Genomic DNA, 19,053 nt, shown 5'->3' on the forward strand with positions numbered 1-19,053 from the left:
GTATTTCTGTGCCTGGAAAGTAGTATTGAGCTCTGGGAGTCCGAATAATGTGTAGGAAGGAGAAACGGGTGTGCAGGGACTGACTGAGTGCTGCCCGAAAGAGCTGTAGGGCCGTGTGGTTATCCAGATTCATGCTCTAGGAGTGACAGAAGCACCGCTGAGGCAGGGTGAGGGGACCGGGAGGGTGTGACAGGAGACACAGGGCTGCTCACCCCCAGTGTAGTTCAGGTACTGTTCTCAGCGGTTTGACTCGTGGAGGCCTGGCACACTGATGGTGATGGGCAAGCTGTGTGGCCAGTCTGGGGGGGGGCACCCCTGTGACCGCCGTGCCCAGAGGAAGAGGGGTGGGGGATGGATCTGCGCAGCGCCAGGGGAAGCAGTGAGAAGCGAACTGAAGGTCCAGCAGTCCGCCTGGGGGGCCGGTCTCCGTACCGTTTCGGACCACAAGTGCAGCCCAGTCGGTTCGTTTTATTTGTGACCCTTGTTGTTTTTTTTTTCCTTCGCAGGAGCTGGCGAATCGGGGAAAAGCACCATAGTGAAGCAGATGCGGATCCTGCATGTGAATGGCTTCAATGCTGAGTGAGTCTCTTCGGTTCCTCCCTCCACCCTCCTTGCTCTGTGCTGCAGGCAGAAGCCAGGTGAACGCCAAGGCAAAAAGATCGGGCTCCCGTGAAATGGCGTTGTGATCAGGCTGTGCCAGCTGTAGGATCTCGCGTGGGCCATTATGTGGTTCCTTCGTCACTGTCAGTCGGTGTGAATAAAGCAGAAGGTGTTATTGACAGCAGATCAGTACAGTTTCCAGAAGAGGCTGCATCTCACGAGACCTAGAAATCGATCAGAATGATTGCTGTGCCAGATGTGAGCCCTCGTGATGGTCCTCTCCCTGAAGCCAGCTGACCCAGAGCTAATGGGGGCAGCTGCTTTGTCCCTGCCAGCAGGGGGCGAGCTTGTTCAGAGAACGCAGGGGAGGTGCTGAAGGTCAGAGGTCAGGAGTCACTTCAGACTCGGCCGCAAAGTGGAAGGGTGGGGGGGGCGTGGGCGTTTGAGACGGAGAAATCATGATGTAAAGAGGACGGTTGTGTTGTGCCGAATGTTTTCTTAGTTGTTTAGTGACACTCTGTCGTGGAGCCGTGACGGAGTTGGTCTCCTCCCCGAAATCAGGACTTCCGTTTTATTTCTCCCGGTGAGAGAAGTGGAAAGGCAGGAGACCCTGGTCACTGGGCAAGCAACAGAGGGAGCAGGCTTCCTGGGAAAAAAAATCGTCAGGTTGCGACAGGCGCTCTGGTTGTCCTTCTTCTTAAGTTTTAGTGGTGGTGTTACTGTTGACCGACACTTTGGTGGATACGAGCTTGGCCCACAGACGCGGGCGTTTTTCAGCAAACACGTGGTTGTTTCTAACCTGGAGAATGTCAGGTTCTCATCTCGTTATTGGACTCCAAGCCCGGCATCATTCGCTGGGGGTTGGGCTTGCCTGTGCGATTGTCAGAAGGGCGCTTGGGGCTGAGCGTCTGAGTTGGGCCCCTGTGCTGTGAGAGCAAGGCAGGGGCTCTGGGGCTGTGCCGTGTGCTGGGCAGGTATTCTGTGCTCTCGTTTTGCTCTGCGTCAGGTCTTTCTCCGAGACCTGGTCTCCTCTTCCCGTTGGCTCACTCCCTCTCTTCTCTCTCGGGCTCGGGCTGGGGTTCAGCAGCAGCTCCGTGGCTTGGGCGGTATTTTTGCAAAGCAGACCAGCAGATCCAATCTGAAACCTGCAGCTGGCGTGCAAATCAGAAAGCCGGCCCCGAAGAAGCAGCTCTCCCTCCCCTCTCTCTCTCTCGGTCTCCGTCTCCAGTCCCGGTGAGGAGATTTCCGTGGGCCAGCTCTCGCCTGACCGGTTTTCCCCACTCTGTGTGTGCATGTGTGTGCAGGGGGCGGCCCCCCGGCTGGAATGCCACTCTGTGCTTCCAGGCTTGTTGGAGAGGTAGGGGTGGGGCTGTGGGGAAGATCCGATGGCTCCATCAGCAGCCCCTCGGTCAGTGAATCATTTCCTAACGTGCAGCTTCTTCCCCTGGTATCTCGGAGATCTGAAGGCGCCGGCGCAGTCATGCTGCGGGCCAGGGCCGGTGGAGGGGTCTCGGAGGGGGGCGGGGAATGTGGCAGGCCGAGGGGGTGTGGGAAACGGGGGGGCGTGGCGAGTGTCCCGGGCCCCCCTCTCTCTCTCTCTCTCCGGGGGACGAGGCAGGTGCCGAGGCTGTGGTCCTGCGCCGAGCTGGCCGTGCTGAGGCCTGGGTGGAGGAGTGCGTTTCTGCGTCGCGGAGGCGCCGGCAGCAGTGAGGGTGCGGCCAGCACCGGAGGGTGGGGGTGGGGGGGGGTTAGACACTCTGCAAGTCTCCTTCCCAGGTCCTCCGAGGTGCTGTTTCTCAGCAGCGCCGCACCAGGCGTCAGCCTCTGAAACCACAGTCCCCCAGCTTCCTGTCTTACCAGCAGGGCTTGTGCTTGTTCAGAAACCTGCCCTGAGTGGCGCTGGCCAGACTTCACAGAGCCTTGCCACATCCCGCGCGCGGCGAGGAAGAAGCTGTACCTGCCCTCTGCGAAGGGTCCTGGGCCAGCCCATCTGACATGGGCTCTCCTGGGCGTGGGGTCACGTGTGCAGAGCGATGCAGGCGGTGAACATGGTGCTGTTTGTCTCTCAAGCTGCTGCGTGACTGCGTGCTCCAGGGTTTCTTGACAGCTGTGGGACTGACCTTGCCGACTGACCATACGCCCTGCGGACTAGGGTGACCGGGGCTGGCCAGGCCACTCTGTGACGCGTGTGGGCAGAGCTAGGGCACACAGCCACCCTAACGTGACACCTGACAGCATCCCCCCGGAGAATTACAGGGCGACCGGTAGCAATTAGGTGTCTGCATTAATGAAAGAAAACCAGTACCTGCTTTGAAATGCTGGGAAAAGAGCTGATGGTCAGTAATGCAAAGGTATTAGGTCAAAGATGATTTATTCATCCATCCAAGAGTTTCCTTGCGGCTTCTTCCACTCAGGCTCCAGCCTCCCCGCAACCTGTCCGAGCAAGATACAGGCACAAGGCAGGATGCCAGTCCATTGCTGGGCAGGACAGACACAGACACAAACACAAACGCGCATGGGCTGAACACCAGGGCCAGTTTTCCCAGAAGCCAGTTAACCTCCCAGTATGTCTTTGGACTGTGGGAGGAAACTGGAGCTCCCAGGGGAAACCCATGTGACCACAGGGAGAACAGGCGAACTCCACGCAGACAGCGACCCAGCACAGGGCCTCAGCGCTGCAGGACAGGGATGCTGACCACTGCGCCACCCCAGTTTGAAGATTGTTAAATCCTTTTTTTTATGAGACGGTCTGTCATCTTTTTAATTTAACCAGTATCGGTGGTTGATCGTCAGCAGGCAGTGTTAAAAAGCTTTTTCTGGGTATTCCAGCAGCTTCCGATTTCCATGTCATCAGCACAGAGGCGGAGGGTTAGGGATCTCTTCTCCCTCCCTGATCAATAAGGAGAGGAAACCCGAGTTGTTGGGTTTTTAGGTTTATTAGCTGTTCTTCGTGTTCTGTGGTCGCGGCTCGGAGGAAGAGGAAGTCGGCACGGGCTGCCCAGACAGCCGCCTCTCTGTTACCCAGCAGCAGTGCCAGATTCGGGGCGCCAGATGGACGTGCTGGTACCCCAACTGGCCTGCGGGCTTCTGCCTGGGCCACCCCCTTTCAGTATATGACCCCCCCCCGGCACGGGCGGTGGTCATCTGTTTGTGCGCTGCATCTTGGGGAGACCCCTTCACGGTCCGGCAGGTGACCGGGACCGGGTTCGAAGCAGTACCAGTCCGGGGCCCATCCTGCGCCCCAGGGAAGGGTCCCCCCATGACAGGCCCACGGTGCCTGAATGAAAATGCAGGGCCGGTTTGTTTCTGTTCAGTACTTTCAGACTTTCACGCGGCTGGTGAAGGAGGAGCCCCGCTTGAGTATATATGCATTACAAAGTATATATGAGTATATATGCATTACAAAGTATATATGAGTATATATACATTACAAAATTCCTGAGGAACCCCTCCCCTCCTCCACCCTCCACCCAGGCCCAAAGCTTTGTGCTGTTTTTTAAAAGCTCTGCTCTGTCGAGCTTCAGTATCTGTGGGAGCAGACAGGGTAGTGTTAGGGTCTCCTACAGCTTTTGGGGCAGTCCTGAGTCTGTGTGTGGCTCCTGCTCTGGAGCAGTCCGATCAGTTTCAGGCTTTCCGCTTGTGGGCATTTTGGACGGGCTGTCGTGATGAAGGGGAGAGATGGTGCCTGATGCCGACGTCGCAGCTCTCTGAATGCAGATTGACTCAGAATAAGGTAACAAGCCCTGTTTTCTTCAGGAGCCTGCAGCCTTAAAATCCCAAATGACTCAAAGTGCCGTGGAATGGAATTGCTGTGAAGCAGGACCAGTTCCAGTTGCAGAGGTTTAGGATTACTGCCGAGCAGGTAGTGCGACTGTCTTTAACTCTGGAGCTGTAATGCAGACAGCCCCTGAAGAGAGACTGCCTTTTCAAGGGGCGGACACTTCCGAAACGACCTGCTGAGCTGTCACTTTGCTGCTCATTGTGGGGCATAAAAATCTTCTTGAATTTACAGGGCAGCTTTAGAAAAACCTTTCTTTACCCTGTAGCGGAAAGTTGATGTTCATATTGTTTCTTGGCCTGGAAAGTTCTTCTAGCAACCTTCCAGGAACAGTCCTGCTTGCATTTTGCAGCAAAGGAGAGACCTTGTGGTAATTCCTGTCCTAGACGCATGTTTGTGTGCAGTGTTTCATTATTACTGAGGATCGATGCACAATTCAGCTTGCAGCTGCTTGAAAAATCTCCTTCCTGTGTCGTGTCGGCTCTGTTATTGGAGGAGCTTGAACTTTGTACTCGGTAAGGGTGACAGTTGAGTTTTTTTTAGTGTTCTGCAAAGAACATGGAAAGAAATTGTAAAAACTGCGCACATGGCCATGCACTAAGACGAGACCTGCAGTTCAGCGAGTATGAAGGTGTTTACAAGACAGCACGACGCCCTTGGGTTCTGCATGCATGTCAGGCTGCAGGACTGGATCAGGGCTCACCAGCATGGCCTTGGGTCCCTCACCCCAGCTCTCCACTGGTATTTTCCCACAGCTATAGGGAGACATTAATGGGGTTAATTAATACCTGCTGTCCCTGGTTAGTGTCCGTGTGGGAGAGAGATTGAGACAGGAGGAGAGGAGAGAAAGAGCGAGGGGCTGGGGGCAAGTTGGGGGGGGGGGGGGGGTCAGAGAGAGCGAGGAGGGGGGGTCAGAGAGAGCGAGGGGGTGGGGGGTAAGAGGAGGGGGGGTCAGAGAGAGCGAGGGGGTGGGGGGTAAGAGGAGGGGGGGTCAGAGAGAGCGAGGGGGCGGGGGGTAAGAGGAGGGGGGGTCAGAGAGAGCGAGGGGGCGGGGGGTAAGAGGAGGGGGGGTCAGAGAGAGCGAGGGGGCGGGGGGTAAGAGGAGGGGGGGTCAGAGAGAGCGAGGGGGCGGGGGTAAGAGGAGGGGGGGTCAGAGAGAGCGAGGGGGCGGGGGGTAAGAGGAGGGGGGGTCAGAGAGAGCGAGGGGGCGGGGGGTAAGAGGAGGGGGGGTCAGAGAGAGCGAGGGGGCGGGGGGTAAGAGGAGGGGGGTCAGAGAGAGCGAGGGGTGGGGGGTAAGAGGAGGGGGGTCAGAGAGAGCGAGGGGGCGGGGGGTAAGAGGAGGGGGGGGTGAGAGAGCGAGGGGGCGGGGGGTAAGAGGAGGGGGGTCAGAGAGAGCGAGGGGTGGGGGGTAAGAGGAGGGGGGGTCAGAGAGAGCGAGGGGGCGGGGGGTAAGAGGAGGGGGGTCAGAGAGAGCGAGGGGTGGGGGGTAAGAGGAGGGGGGGTCAGAGAGAGCGAGGGGGTGGGGGGTAAGAGGAGGGGGGGGTCAGAGAGAGCGAGGGGTGGGGGTAAGAGGAGGGGGGGTCAGAGAGAGCGAGGGGGCGGGGGGTAAGAGGAGGGGGGGTCAGAGAGAGCGAGGGGGCGGGGGGTAAGAGGAGGGGGGGTCAGAGAGAGCGAGGGGGCGGGGGGTAAGAGGAGGGGGGGTGAGAGAGCGAGGGGGCGGGGGGTAAGAGGAGGGGGGGTCAGAGAGAGCGAGGGGGCGGGGGGTAAGAGGAGGGGGGTGAGAGAGCGAGGGGGCGGGGGGTAAGAGGAGGGGGGGTCAGAGAGAGCGAGGGGGCGGGGGGTAAGAGGAGGGGGGGGTGAGAGAGCGAGGGGGCGGGGGGTAAGAGGAGGGGGGGGTGAGAGAGCGAGGGGGCGGGGGGTAAGAGGAGGGGGGGTCAGAGAGAGCGAGGGGGCGGGGGGTCAGAGAGAGCGAGGGGGCGGGGGGTAAGAGGAGGGGGGGTCAGAGAGAGCGAGGGGTGGGGGGTAAGAGGAGGGGGGTCAGAGAGAGCGAGGGGTGGGGGGTAAGAGGAGGGGGGTGAGAGAGCGAGGGGGTGGGGGGTAAGAGGAGGGGGGGTCAGAGAGAGCGAGGGGGTGGGGGGTAAGAGGAGGGGGGGTCAGAGAGAGCGAGGGGGCGGGGGGTAAGAGGAGGGGGGGTCAGAGAGAGCGAGGGGGCGGGGGGTAAGAGGAGGGGGGGTCAGAGAGAGCGAGGGGGCGGGGGGTAAGAGGAGGGGGGGTCAGAGAGAGCGAGGGGGCGGGGGGTAAGAGGAGGGGGGGTCAGAGAGAGCGAGGGGGTGGGGGGTAAGAGGAGGGGGGGTCAGAGAGAGCGAGGGGTGGGGGGTAAGAGGAGGGGGGTGAGAGAGCGAGGGGGTGGGGGGTAAGAGGAGGGGGGGTCAGAGAGAGCGAGGGGTGGGGGGTAAGAGGAGGGGGGGTCAGAGAGAGCGAGGGGGCGGGGGGTAAGAGGAGGGGGGGTCAGAGAGAGCGAGGGGGCGGGGGGTAAGAGGAGGGGGGGTCAGAGAGAGCGAGGGGGTGGGGGGTAAGAGGAGGGGGGTCAGAGAGAGCGAGGGGGCGGGGGGTAAGAGGAGGGGGGGTCAGAGAGAGCGAGGGGGTGGGGGGTAAACGAGGGGTAAGCGAGGGGTCAGCTTCAGTGAGGATGTCTTTGTCAGAAGGAGGGTCTCTCTCGGTGGTGCAGTATCTTTAAGCGCTTTGAGAAGCCGCCTTTAAAGGCGCTATATAAAATAAAGTTTATTATTATTATTATTATTATTATTATTATTATTATTATTATTATCTCACCGTTCCGGTCGGCGTTGAGGGAAGTTTTGTTCGGTGAGGGTGTCTCTTACGGGCGGGGGAGTCAGTTGTATTTTTCCTGTTGTGAGAGGGCTGCTGTTGTATGTAGGAGTGCGGAAAGAGGGAAGTCCTCTGTTTCACGGCTGGGCTGCTGGGCAGGGAGGGGTGACCGGGTCTGTTTACAGCTGCGGGGGGGGGGTCTGATGTCACCCAGTCCTGGGTTCATCACGTCACCAGACCTCACACACTCCAGCGCTGCTCAGCTCACTGATGACAAAACCCCGCTCTGACTCCCCCCCTGTGCCGGTGACTCAGCACTGGCAGCATGACTGTGCAGTTTGTACCACACGCCTACACCTCTGGAGACGAAAGCCCCTCCCGGCAACGTTCCCTGAATTTCCTTTGACGCCCTTCAGGCTCCTGGGTGGGGTGTGCGGCTCGTTGGAATTAGAGGATCGATTCCCCGTTTGTGAAATCCCGGGTTCTAAAAAACAGCCTTTCCTTTCCTCCTGGAATTACGCTCTCCTGACTGATCTGTGTGTGACAAGCCTGTCCCTGTCCAGGGCGTTTGTCCGTGGTCCGAGTGGGGGTCCCTCCATGACGGCTCTTATTTGGCCAGGTCTCTCAGCTCTTGGTGCCACAGCGAGACTTTACCGATAAAAAAGCGAGGTGCTGTTTCTTTGCGACCCGGTTGTGTGGACCGGCCCGGTACTTGTCGAAGCGCTCTGTGGGCCTCCTGCTCTGCCCGGTGTGCTGGGCCGGGCCTGTCCTCTGCACGGCCCCATTGCACAGCAGTCTGGACTCCTGCTGACTTGGCCTTCTTGGGTTCTGCTCGGGCCTCCATTCTAATGGGACTCTCTGTGCCCCCTGTCAGAGCCTTTGAAACGGGTCTGGGTCAAACCACTGGGCCCCGTGAGGGGAGAGAGAGGAGGGATAGCTTCGACAAGGGCTTATTTTTCAGCAGCGTACCCACCCTCCCTACCCACATCCCCCTGCCAGCTTTTTTGGTAAGTTTCCTCCCAAGCGCAGGGTGCTTGTAGTTTGGATAGGTTTGAAAACCACAACGCTACCCACCCACAGCAGAGGTGAGGCACAGGAAGAGGGCGTCAGTCACACTGTACCCCACCCCCTCGCCTGCGGGGACACACCCAGTTCTTAACTTGCTCTAAGTTACCCGTGTGCCCCCCAGCCCACACACTCACAACCCCCTGGCGAGAGAGACGTACCGACATGCGGAGACAGCCCTCTTGGCTCACTCTCACACACCCTCCCCAGCACACACCCTCCGCTGGATGGCATGTGACTTTTTAATGACTGTCATGTTGGAAATGCAAACAGGCTCTTCTCAACTGGGCTCAGAACCCAGTACACGACCGGGTGTGTCTGAGCAGGAGTGCTGCAGGCTCTCCCTCTCCTCCGCCCCCCTGGTGGGTGGGATTCCTCTCCCCCTCTGCAGTGCTCGCTCCGTCTCTGCGGAGGGTTCGCTCCCCTTCATGGCTTGTTAGGGGCCTGGTGTCCGATGTTTCTGCAGACACACGCACACAACAGAATCGCATGCTGCTGGTTCCCCCCAGTCATCGGTCACACACTCCGGGTGAGGACCACCGGGTGATAACACAACGGGAGGCTGTGATTTGCCTGGGAGCTGGGTTTCGGAGCGTGGCGTCCGCTGGTGGCGTTTCCTCGCTGGGCTGCGGAGCAGGAAGTGGCGCAGGGATAGCGAGGCATGTCTGCTGGCCAGTCTGCGTGCGCGCCCGCGTGTTCGCAGTTTTTGTCCATGGAGACGCAGCCTCTTGCTGCTGGGGGGGTCACCATGAGGTGTTGATATGATTTGGGGGTGACCTGGCCTGCTGTCGCTGGAATCCAGCTGCGCTGCCACCGGACTGGTCACTGTGGGACTGGTCCAGCACACGGAGAGAGGGATCGGCTGCTGGAGATCAGTTAGCTGCCGTTTCTCGAAAGAAGCCCGGGTTTCTGCTTCAGCCACATGGGTTGCGGAGCTTGTTCCACACTCCCACCACCTTTCCTGTAAAGAAATATCTCCTCTTCTCAGCTTTGAAAGCTCTCTCGCCTAGCATCCACTTTTCTTCAGTGGATCGTCCTGAAGACACCCGCTGGGTGGAAATGTTTCATAGTTTGCATTCTTCAGTTTTTGCTGCGTCTGTATAGCCAGCTATTGTAAATACTTTTGAAGGATCTCCAATAGATTCTTTTTTTCCTGCTTGCTATGAGTGAGTGTGGGAAATGGAGGTATCTTCTGGAGTGAGTTATCTGCGTGAAACTGTGACAACATCTGTAATGTCTCGTTAGACGTGGTTTTTGCTGGAGTCCCCTGTCTCTCAGAAGCAGCGTTGGCATGGCAAGGTGTCCCCACTGGCCGCTCCAGCTCTGCTGGCCCCTGTCGTGAGTTTACTACGCTGCGTCTCTGTTTCTCCATTCTGCTTCTGGTCCAGCCCGGCCCAGCCCGGCCCAGCCTCTTGCATTTTAGGGATTCCTCTCATTCCCGGCCTGCTGACCTGAAGTTCCAGTATAACCTGTAGCCCTGGCTCTGTGACCGGGGCCCCAGCGGAGAGGGACAGCCCGGAGCAAGTCCCACGATCACGATCTCTGCGCTCCGCGTGAAAATGTCCTCCCTCCCACCTCCCCCTCTCTCGGTCTGTCCCACTGTTCCCGTCCTGCTCGCTCTTCCCTCTCGTCTCTGCTCGAAGATCCCTGTTTTTCCCTGCTTCCTTGCTGTAGATTCCCCGTCTTTCTCCCTTCCTCGAATGAAGGTCCCTCTCACTCTCCTCTTTCCCTCTCTCGTTGCTTTGGAATCTTGGAAGAAACTGGGAAACACCCCCCCCCACCACCACCCCAAACTCCCTCGGGTTGAATTTTTTTGTGAATGGATTCTTTCAGAAACCTAGAATAATTCCAGCACCGAGCCTGCTCCGTGCGCTGAGGCTCCACTCGGAAAGATGTGTCTCTGATTTGTTCGCGATGGGTATACAGTAGGTGTGGGCGGAGGATATGGCTGGAGAACCGTGTTTGGCTTTGATTCAGTTCTGAGGACGACACATGTCGGAGCGTCCTGGGAGCTGTCGCTTCCTGGCCGGAGCTCAAGCCCGGGAACGGGGGGGCGGGGGGCTGCGCGAGACCCGGCCGTTCGCCGGGTTTCACTCCGAAGCCGGTTCCATGGCGGATCGAAGTTGTCGGAATATGACAAACGCGCGACATCATCCACCTGTCCACCTGCTCGCTAACCACTTCTTCCAGTTCAGGATAGTGGGGAGAGCCGGAGCCTATCCCAACATGTATTGGGCATAAGGCAGGGTACGCCCTGGATGGGACGCCCTGGATGGGACGCCAGTCCATCACAGGACTCCCACCGGTTCTAGTTTTTCCAGAATCTAGTTAGCCTACCAGCGTCTCTTTGGACTGTGGGAGCACCCAGAGGAAGCCCACATGACCATGGGGGAGAACAGACGAACCCCGAGTCCAGAACTGGTCTCGGGGCCCCGGTGTGGTGAGGCAGAAGTGCGAGCCTCTGCACCATCGTGCTGCCGATCCACTCCGATCTTCAGACAGATGAAAATGATCGTTAATGGGGCTCAGTAGATACGGCAGAAGTTATTTCCAGGGGTTTAGCGCCTGTGACAGAGCTCCCTGTACCCATCGGAGAAGAGTGGGAGCACGAACGAGACAGGGCTGCTTGCGGACAGTGAAGGGCAGCTGGTGCCGTCTGCGCAGCTGGGCAGCGGATTAGCGAGTGGGTGAGGAGACGGTGAACGGTGGAAATAGATTTAATTTTCTCGGGCAGGGGAAGACCAGAAGACAGGTAGCAGTTGGCGTTGTGAATAGTATTGCTGGGCTTTTTTAGATGCACAGATGCTTCCAGGAGGGTCTTGCGAGCGCTTTCAGGAGCGCTTGTCTGCAGTGCGGGGTTATCTGAGGCAGCCCGGGCCTCGGTGTGCGAGGGCAGGGCAGGTGGGGTAACTGGAGGACACAGACGCTGAGGGGCAGGTGCTCCTGGGGAGGGGCGGAAGGAGACCCGCTCGTGCTGGCCAGCGAGAGGGAGGGAGGAGAGCCAGCGCAGGCCCGTCCACTCCACCGCGCCACCGTGTGGCCTGGCTGGCAGTGCGCCGGCCTTCCTGTAGGTGTGTGGGAGCAACAGCAGCAGGGGGGTCCCTCTGCTGCCGCTGTTGTGAGCAAGACCCTTCTGTTTCAGAACGATGAAGGAAGGAAGACCCTCTTCATGGAGAGAGGGGACTGAGTGGGGATCCCCTCTTCCCTGAAGGGAGCGTTCTGGGCTTTCCCTTCATGACATCATTTGGGACCCCAAAACCTTTTGCCAGTCCCGACGAGAGAGACTCCAACATCAAGTTGAGCTTTGTGTGTCCTGATTGGAGAAAGCAGATTATATTTATATACCTGTCCCTGATTTTGTTCATTTTTCACTGTGTCCAATAATCTCTGTGGCTGCAATCTTGGAGAGCTCTTCGCAAGGGTCGTGGGAGAGTGGGTACAAGTCCTCAGAATGAGAACGGTATTATCAAAGGGACTCCGATGGACTGTGTCACACTAGGTAGCGGAGCAAAGACCCTTGGGGCCCCAGTGTTATCCAGGGGAAGTGGGTTTAACAATTGTTTGCATTTGTATCCCAGTGTTTCGGCTCCCACGGCTCGTCACATCTAGGAGGGGAGTCCCTCTATCCCTCTCTGTAGTACAGGAACTGCTTTACACTAGTAGTGGTGGGTGTCTGGAGCACCCTGCACAGAATAGCTGGATGAGATTCTTGCACCTCCATCTACTAACACCCAAAGTGTGCAAGATGTGCTGAATGTCCTGTCTTGAGGCCCTGCCTGCCAGTGAGGTGCTGTTTCTAACAGAGGTTATGCAGGAGCTGTAGATTCACTGCTAATGTTCTCCCATTTTCTGTGTCTTCTTTTGCAGAGAGAAAAAACAGAAAATTCAGGACATTAAAAATAATATTAAAGAAGCTATAGAGGTAAGTTCTCCGGGAGGGCTGGGCCTGCGGTGTCTGATGACCAAGGTGTGTGTGTGTGTGTGCGGGGCTCCCAGGTCTCTGCAGTTCAGCAGCACCTGCGGAGCTGGGAGAGGTGGTGAAATTGGTCTCCTTCAGACAGTAAAGAGCTGGTTTAGAGTCAGAGCTGTGTTGTGCTGAAAATCTGCAGAAGCTCCAGGACCGGAAAACCCCGGCGTTGCACGTGTGAAACTAGGGGTCTGGTTCAAGATCAGCCCAGCAATTCTGATGTTACTCGTGTCCTAGCAGAGAGATTAAACTTTCCTTTGTGACATTTGCTACAACTTCCTGCATTGAATGATTATATAGGGGTGTGGGGAATCGGTGGTCTAGACTAAGTGCATGACTTTGTAACACAGAAACAGAATGAAATGTCAGTCGTTTTGGTGCAGGCAGAGGAGAAAACAAAAAACAGAAAAGCTCCTTTGTGCGCATCATGGGGTTTCCTGGATTTGGTTTTTCTCAGTCCTCTGCGGGCGGATGTGAAAGTGCACCCTGACCTCTGCCCCTTGCTCTTCGCAGACTATCGTCACAGCCATGAGCACGCTGGCGCCGCCGGTCCAGTTGGCTTGTCCAGACAACCAGTTCCGAATCGACTACATCCTCAACCTAGCCAACCAGAAAGACTTCGAGTTCCCTACGGTGAGGGCTTGGTGTAGCAGGGCTCCTCGGCTGTTTGCGTAGGCACATCTACGACGCCTGGACCACAAGGGCAGGCCATTAGAAGGGCAAACAAAATACTAGGCCCCACGCTTAAACGCATAGATTTCAATCGGGGGTTATATTCGAAGTTTGTAACCCCCAGAAAGGCTTCATTTACATGTTTATGTATGATTTTGGTCTCCCAACTTGCAAAAAAGATATTGGTGTGCTGTAATTCGTACAGAGAAGAGCAACCAGATAAATTTGATGACGACGCAACTTTTTAGTCTTGAACCTAAATGATTACAAGGGGGCCCGATAGAAGTTTTCAGACTCCTGACATTGTCAACCCAGGTGAAACGCAGACCAGAGGGCCCCAGCGGAATCTATGTTGGAAGTGCATCTCATGCCGAGAACGGGAGGCACGTCTTTACGCACAGGGTTGTGGGAGCGTGGAACAAGTTACCCAGCCACGTTGAAGTTGCTACCTCTGCTTCCCTCAAGGGACAGCTGGATAAGGTCCTTGGGTCAGTTAACCACTCACTGCCAAGCAGATCAAGGGCTGGAGAGGAAGCAGTGTTTTACAAGCAGACTTTTTCAGACTGCACTGCTGAATGCGTATTTAAAGCATGGTGACGTAACTGACAGAAAAGGAGGACGTGTCTTTCTCCACCATTGATTTCTGCTCTCATTTAGCTCGTTAAGTCGGTAAACCCTCTTCTCACCTGGGGGGCCTCCTGGCTCCCCAGACGGCAGCAAGGCTTCTCCTGGCATCCCAGTGCCCGCTCATTAAAGAAAAGACTTTTGTGCTGAAGGAAGATAATAGCCCTAATGGCACTGCGCCGGGGCCTCTCCTCTCTCCCCAGAATGTCAGCCCCTTTTCCCTGTGCTGTGACAACCTGAGATGCGGGCAGCTGGGCTCCCGTGTACGCTACGTTTAGTGCAGTTATATTCTAGAGAAAAGTGAAAGCTGCAGCTGCTTGTTTTTATTAAGGTATTATATTATTGCAGCTTTTTGACCAAGGTCTTTTCCGGTGTCTCAGAAGCACATCTCCTCTTGCTGCGTGCTCATCGGAGCCTGTTTCTCTGGGACAGGTCATTGTGGGGCTTGACTGATAGAGACTGTGTCTGGGACACGGGGAGGTTTAATTTAGGAGAAAGGCGGTCCCGGGTTAGCGCTCTGAAGGGCTTGGGAACTCGGCAGTTTTTCCCAGGCTGCCAGCGTCTGTGTGCCAGGCCAGTCTGAGCCAAGGGGAAAGCTCCCACATCAGTTCCACACACTCCGTGCATCAGCCTGTCCCTCAAGGGTACAAACCAAGCTTCCCGCTGCATTTTACCAGGCTGATCCTGGCTGGTTTTCTGCACTGCTCCGATGTGTTTTAGTGCAGTCTGCACTACTCTGGTCCACATTCGTGTAATCTGCTTTTGTGCAGTTGGTACTACTCCATTCCCTTTCAGTGCAGTCTGCGCTATTCTTGTCTGAGTGAGTGCAGTCTGCCCTAGTGCAATTTGTTCAACTCAGTTCCCTTTTAGTGCGATTTGTACTACTTCATTCCCTTTCAGTGCAGTCTTCACTATTCCAGTCCGAGTGAGTGCAGTCTGCACTACTCTGGTCAATTTTAGTGTAATCTGCTTTGGTTCAATTTGTACTACTTCATTCCCTTTCAGTGCAGTCTGCACTACTCTGGTCTATTTTAGTGCAATCTGCTTTGGTTCAATTTGTACTACTTCATTCCCTTTCAGTGCAGTCTGCACTACTCTGGTCGATTTTAGTGCAATCTGCTTTTAGTGTAAGTTGTACTACTCCGTTCTCTTTTACTGCAGTCTGCTCTGTTCTGGCCTGTGTTGGTGCAGTCTCTGATGGGTGAAAATCTTCAGAGCGTGGTCAGGGAAGTAGTCGGGCCACTATGATATCCTTCGGCAGGATGACTGGAGCCTGGCAACCAGTCTCCCTGCCTGCCTGGGCCGCCACACCGCAACCGGTTGGGCTGGTTCAGCGGGCTTTGAGCTGGCACCTTCCAGGACTCACACACCCGGGAAACAAGGAAGTTGGGCCAGAGAGCGGGAGAGACACTTTGAGGGACTGGAGAGATGGGAGGAGAGGGACAGTGGGAGGAGAGAGGGGTGAGTAGGAAGTGGGGGGGCGGGCAGTGGCCGGTCAGTGGACGTCTCCAGGCGCCGATGGACTGATGGAGATGTCATCTCAGCCCTTGACTTCAAACAACGGCAAAGACCAGCGGGAGAGAAAGGGAAAGGAGAAAGGCTGATGGGGAATCCTTTCCGTTTCTGTCTTCTGCCGAACTGTGTCGAGAGAGGGGTGCGCAGAGACACGGCACAAACCCATCAGCCTGTGCGTGTCCCGAGGACAACACCTGGAAACTCTTCAGCTCATTCTCTTTCTTTTTTCTTGAAAACGTAGATTTTTTTGTTCTTGCGTGTCTTGTGGTAATATGCTGACAGGCCAATGTATTAATCTCCCTTGCGGAATAATGCATTCGACCTCTACAAACAGCTTGAGTGGGATGTGGAATGCATTCTGTTGGGTTTTGAAATATTTGAGGTCCCGTCTCATCCTGTTTGTCCAGTGAGGACCCCTTCAGTTGAGGTTGGGATGAGAGTAATGAATTCCCTTCTGTTTTGTCCAGGTGTCGCATGCCAAATGCACACTAAGAGCATAAGAGAGGTAACAAGCGAGAGGAGGCCTTTTGGACCACCCTGCTCTTTGGTCAGTAGCTGATTGATCCCCGGGTCTCATCTGGCCTTTTCTTGTAAGAAGCCACTTGAGGAATGTGGCTGTGTAGATTGTTCCACACTCCCACCACCCTCGGGGTAAAGAGCCTCCTGTTCTAAGTTCCACGTTGTTTCCAGTTTTTTTTTGTCTCCGGAACCCGAGCCATTGTCTGAATGGTTCAGAGCACATCACAAGGCCCATGATCTCAGCGGCAGGGTAATTGATTCTGTTCATCTGACACCGGGGGTTCTTCATGGTTCGGCATATAAACTGCACGTAACTGGCCGGGGAAGATGTGGATGGTGACTGGGAGCTTCATTTTCACACCACACCCCAGCTTTTACAGTGCGGGACTGCTCAAGGAGGGAGGGAGGGGGGGGGGCACACGCCGAAAGGCGCTATATAGCAGCTCCTCGCTGTGCGAGCACCGTGCCGCCCATGGCTCCCTGCAGTGGCTGAACCTCCTGGTCGTTGTTCTTGTCCGTATCCTCTCCTCCTTTGTCCTGATCTAAATATAACTCGCGCAGAGAGAGAGAGAGAGAGACCGCTGTTCGCCTCCCCGTGGGCAGATGGGATTGGATCTGGCACGCCGTTCGGTCCGCCCCACCCATCTCCGAAAAACACGGGGCTGCAGGATGGCGTCTTTCATGAGGCTGCACGCCGCCGGAAAACAAATGGATGTTTCATGAACCCCCCAAAAAAGCCCCCCCAGCTCGCCTCCGTGCCACTCGTCCTTTCTTATTGTTCTCGTATCCCCGACGGGTCCTGTTTTGGATCTTATTGTACCGTGCTCAGGTCTCCCTGGGCCGGGCCCGTCCCAGAGCGGCGTTGTAGCAGGCGGGTCGGGCGAGGGGTCCTGCCAGACACTTCGTCCGGCGCGGCGGGCGGGATAGGCGCCGGCGGTCGTGGGGCTCATCCCGGAGTTCCAACGGAGGACCTCGCCCGTTCTGGAGCAGGGTGGTGGCGAAGAGTCCCCTGGGGGGACTGGGTTCGAGGCCCGGCCCAGCCTTGGGCTGCGGGTCGAGATGTCGTGTCGAGGGACAAGGCTGTCCGTGGTGCACGGATCCAGTCCACCAGGGCCTGGGTCCCGCAGGTTTACCGGATCTTTCCCTGATGACCGTGCTGGCTGAGCGCACGATGGAGAGGCCCAGACGTCGGGGTCCGATGGTCCCCGTGACCTGCGTGGGGCCAGGCTCTCGCGTCTCTGCACGCTGTTCCCATCGTCCTGCAGTTCGTCCGCTTTTCCCTTCCTTCTGAAGTTTTGCATCGTCATTCTCGGTAGCACAGCTCTCCCTCCTAAGTAAAATCTTGTCTGTTTTTTTATCTTAGTCCTTGCTTTTTTTTTTTTAGAAGAAATAAAAAGGCCAACTTGCAGAGAGAGCCTGTGGACAGGAGGAACAATACTGTATTCAATCGCAGCCCAGTGGATTATGGGTTGGCTTCAGTAATGCAATAAGAAATTACTGCCCAATTTTTTTTCTCCTGCCTGTGCTGTAGATGCATGTGACTGGTTATAAATGAAGTCTCTGTTGCTGGGACACACTGTTCTTCTCCCTGGAGGGGAGTGTGTGTGTGCGTCTGTCTGTCCGTCTTTGGGAAGGGGTCCTCATAACATGAGCTAAAATTGCAGAGGGAGAGGTCTTCCTAAAGTTTGCAGCTGTTGAGCATGGCCCTCGCCACACCCTCCATTTACCATCATTTGAGGTCTGTCTCTGTCCCTATCTCTGGTGCTTTCAGTATAAAACTTTTCTTCGGTTGATAGCAGCCAAGAGCAATTTCACCCCTGCGGATTGCTCGAAACTGATAGCCTGATGAGCTTGTTCATTTGTTTTTCTTTTCCACCTGACGGATCTCTGCAGACGACAAACGGGACGCTCTGCAGACGTTGGGTGGATCTGCCCCCTGTGGGCTGATTGGGGCTGGCAGTTCCCAGGTCCAGCTCCACCGATGCATCTCGTCCACTCAGCTGGGTAGCTTGATCCAGACCCCCCAAAACCCAAAACCTTTTGTGCAGCAAAGTGCCTCCTGTTCTCAGTTTTAATTCACTGTCCCAAAGTTTCTGGTGAAAAGATCACTGTACCCTGTCGGCATGGGACGCCCCTTCAAGCACAGGACCGGATCTGTTCGCTCTCGTTGGAGTGACTTCGCAGCAGCAATATCCTCCTCTGTGAGGTGCCGACCGAACTCGTGCACGAGCCTCGAAATGCCAACAGTTTCATGTTTCGTGGTTTTGTTTTTAAGAGAAAGGATTTCGGTGCAGCCCGTTGTTGTGCCTGTGCTGAACGCCTGTGTCCCCCCTCCCTCTCTCTGTCTCCCTCAGGAGTTTTACGAACACACGAAGATCCTCTGGCAGGACGAGGGTGTGAAGGCGTGCTACGAGAGATCCAACGAGTACCAGCTCATCGACTGCGCGCAGTAGTGAGTGATCGGAGCCATCGCCTCTCTCTCTCCTCGCCTGATGAGAGGCTAACGGGGGGGTGTTTGGAGTGTGTGTGTGTGTATGGGGGGGAGCAGCAAAGCAACGAGGCCTTAGAGAGCAGAACTGCTCAATGTGCACAAACCCCTCGGATTATTACAGCCTTTTGGTAGGTCTCTCGTCTGAATCTTGGAGCCGTTCTGACAGAGCCTTGGGGCTGGGCGTGGCAGTGGTTCAGCTGGGTCCTGCCTCTCAGGTTTGGCAGAGAGGAGCTGTAGAGCGCACTGTGATGGGTCCAGAGTCTCCCAAGGGAATCTTGAGTCCGTTACAGTCTAACGGGGGTCTCCGGTGGCTCCGGATTAGCATGCAAACAAATCCCAGGGTTCAGTTTTCACAGTGAATGGGAGGCCAGCCCTTGGGACAGTGTGACATCCGGATGGTGTTGGGGGAGACAGCAGTTAGTAACGACAGACTGAATTCTAGCCCCTGGACAGAAACAGGAGGACGCTACTGTTGTGCCCAGGACCTTGGACAGTGTGATGGGACTTGTGATCTGAATGCACGGACTTATGACCTGCAAGGTGCTGCAAACCGTGTGTGTATGTGAAATCGAAATGGAGTTTTAATGGGAGGATGAGGTGTTTTCTGACCGGGGCTGTGCCATTCGCTGTAGTTACTCGGTGGTGGAGTCGCACTGCCCTCACCCCTGTCCCTGCTGGTCTGAACTGTGTGCAGTTTCCATGGTGTGTGGCCTGCAGTGTGCTGTCCAGGTGCATCTCTGGTGTGCTCCACTGCTGGGACCTGCACTTGACTGACCAGTGGCTGGTACTGGACAGTGCCATGCCGTGGACATGGTCCAGCTGTATGAAAGGCCTGTTCTTCCTTGTTTCTGGAAGGCTTTTCTCCTTACTGTCCTCTCCTGGATTTATGTATTTTTGGGGGCGGCTGCTTTTGCGCCAGCTGAATCGTGAAACGGATCGTGATTTCTGGAGGCAAGCTGAAAGTATTCAACAGCAAAACTCCTCCCCACATCA

At 56.1% G+C, this 19,053-nt stretch overlaps 1 protein-coding gene across 2 annotated transcripts in view; it reads left to right on the forward strand.

Annotated features, from left to right (window-relative positions):
* Nucleotides 1-19,053, forward strand: part of gnas (GNAS complex locus) — a 65,634-nt gene that overhangs the window by 33,008 nt on the left and 13,573 nt on the right. For both annotated transcript variants that reach the window (XM_069179302.1, XM_069179303.1), the window contains exons 2-5: nt 507-579; nt 12,140-12,194; nt 12,753-12,872; nt 17,924-18,021. In XM_069179302.1, coding sequence (XP_069035403.1) covers nt 507-579; nt 12,140-12,194; nt 12,753-12,872; nt 17,924-18,021 — 346 coding nt within the window. The remainder of the gene's footprint in view (nt 1-506; nt 580-12,139; nt 12,195-12,752; nt 12,873-17,923; nt 18,022-19,053) is intronic.

The sequence above is a fragment of the Lepisosteus oculatus genome, chromosome 16, assembly GCF_040954835.1.
Source record: "Lepisosteus oculatus isolate fLepOcu1 chromosome 16, fLepOcu1.hap2, whole genome shotgun sequence".
In the NCBI taxonomy this organism is placed as follows: Eukaryota; Metazoa; Chordata; class Actinopteri; order Semionotiformes; family Lepisosteidae; genus Lepisosteus; species Lepisosteus oculatus.